Below are 2,493 nucleotides of genomic sequence, written 5' to 3'. Positions count from 1 at the left end.
AGAGATGGTTATGCAACATAATGAGTTAATGTCAGTGAATCATAAATGTGAAGAATAAAAATGTTGAAAAGATAAATGTTCTATTACATATATACTTACCACATTAAAGGAAAAACATTTTTATCTCTTAAAAAACTCAAAAATTCACATATCAATAAAATCAAGATATTTATCACTTATTAGAATGTTAACGTTTAATAAATTTGAGGTCATATTAATAATATTTTCTTTGCAGGTAACATAATTAACATTCATGGAGAGTAGAAACAACGTGACAGAGTTTATTCTACTGGGTTTAACACAAAACCCAAAGATGCAGAAAATCATATTTGCGGTGTTTTTTGTCATCTACATCATCACTGTGGTAGGAAATATGCTCATTGTGGTAACCATCATTACCAGTCCATTGGTGGGATCGCCCATGTACTTTTTCCTGGCTTACCTCTCCTTTATTGATGCTTGCTATTCCTCTGTCAATACTCCTAAACTGATTGTAGATTCAGTCAGTAAAAGGAAGACCATACTCTTCAATGGATGCATGACTCAAGTCTTTGGGGAACATTTCTTTGGAGGTGCTGAGGTAATCCTTTTAACTGTGATGGCTTATGATAGATACGTGGCCATCTGCAAGCCCTTGCACTATACAACAATCATGAACAGGAGACTGTGTAGTCTTCTAATGGGAGTCTCATGGGTGGGAGGTTTTCTTCATGCAACCATACAAATCCTCTTCATGTTTCAATTACCTTTCTGTGGCCCCAACATCATAGATCACTTTATGTGTGATCTGAATCCTTTGCTTAATCTTGCCTGTACTGATACTCACATTCTAGGGCTCTTTGTTGCAGCCAACAGTGGCTTCCTCTGCTTGCTAAACTTTCTCCTCTTGGTGGTCTCCTATGTGGTCATCTTGTATTCCCTAAAGAACCATAGCTTGGAGGGGAGGCGCAAAGCCCTCTCAACTTGTGTTTCACACATCACAGTGGTCGTATTATTCTTTGTGCCCTGCATATTTGTGTATATGAGACCCGCGAAAACTTTGTCTGTTGACAAAGCAGTTGCTGTATTCTACACACTCATCACTCCCATGTTAAATCCTTTAATCTATACTTTCAGAAATGCCCAGATGAAAGATGCTATTATGAAATTGTTCAGTAAGAAAGTTATTTCAGGTGCCAAATAAATATCACTATATTCTAGGAGTGATCCAACTGAGGAAATAATTAAAAGAGCATTTGAAATATTCTCAGAAAGAAATATTTATGAGACAAATGAAAACTGACCACAATTCAAGTTTTCTCATGTAGTAGATAAGTAGTAGGTGCAAGACACAGATTAAATCTAATGTAAAAATCTTCTCTGTATGCATGAAAAGATTAGCAAATTTAGACTTAGTTTTACTACCAGAATCCATGTAAATGAATCCATTAACTTTACCTTTAGTATAAGATAAAATACATAATAAAGTTTATTGGTTGAGCAAACTTATTGTTATAGAGAGACAATTATCTCTCCTACAAGCACCAAGAGCTAAGCACTTTATATCTCATTTTACAGTAAGAAACTGAAACGGGAAACTATAAAAGCAGACATAATAAAGAGATAGGAAACAGAATCTCGCAGCTTTCACTAACAAGTTTCTTAATTGTTATGATAGTTTGTGAAGTGAGAATGATAGGCTAGATAATTTTAATAGCTAGGAGTATGCTGGGAACATTGCAAGTATTCATTCATTATTTATAACTAGAAATCTAATAAGATTTACTACTTTCTCTGCTAATTTTCATATTTGGTCATTTCTTGCCAGCAACATTATGGTATCTAAAAGTCATAGATAGTGAAGATCAGTCCATGGTTCCAAATTTCTTTATGGACTTCAGAATCATTTTATCTTAGACTGATAATCTGCCAGAAAGACAGATAGCACAAAAACACATTTTAATGTTTGGAAGAGATTTCTATGAGTATTTAGTAAGGTTGTACTTTTTCATGTGTTGTCTACTAGATACAATAGTTTCTACCATATAACACATTATCTAGTGAATAATAAATATTGAATAAATGATCAAAATTTTAAAGGAAAATTAACAAACTGAATAAAATGTAGAGAAATAAATAGGACTGGTGATTAAGTATTTATTTCCTACCTTTATCTGATATAGACACTAAAAGGAAATCTATTTAGACCTTGTGGGAAGATCAGAATCAGTTTTTATTCCTGGTATGGCAATGTAGGATAAGCACTGGGCTGCTAATCAAAAAGCTGATGGTTCAAACCTACCAGATGCGCCTCAGAAAACATATCCAGTGTTGTTATAAGTCAGAACCGACTCAACAGTGCTTAAGATCAACAGAAAACTAAAAATTGAGAAAGAAATGCAACTAAAATTCTCAGTGTCTGATTAAATATTTAACTTTCATATATAGCTAGCTATCAACTAAATTTTATCATCTTATGAATGTAGGATATGTGATTTTCCCCTCTTTATTAAT

General features: G+C 33.5%; 1 protein-coding gene across 1 annotated transcript; it reads left to right on the top strand.

Moving 5' to 3' along the window:
- Positions 1-253: 253 nt before the first annotated feature.
- Positions 254-1,183, top strand: LOC102842371 (olfactory receptor 4C46-like). Its single transcript, XM_006865153.1, has one exon. The coding sequence runs from the start codon at positions 254-256 to the stop codon at positions 1,181-1,183; it is 930 nt and encodes a 309-aa protein (XP_006865215.1).
- Positions 1,184-2,493: the final 1,310 nt, after the last annotated feature.

This window comes from Chrysochloris asiatica, unplaced genomic scaffold (genome assembly GCF_000296735.1).
Source record: "Chrysochloris asiatica unplaced genomic scaffold, ChrAsi1.0 scaffold00075, whole genome shotgun sequence".
Taxonomy (NCBI): domain Eukaryota; kingdom Metazoa; phylum Chordata; class Mammalia; order Afrosoricida; family Chrysochloridae; genus Chrysochloris; species Chrysochloris asiatica.
This window is presented reverse-complemented; position numbering and strand designations above follow the sequence as displayed.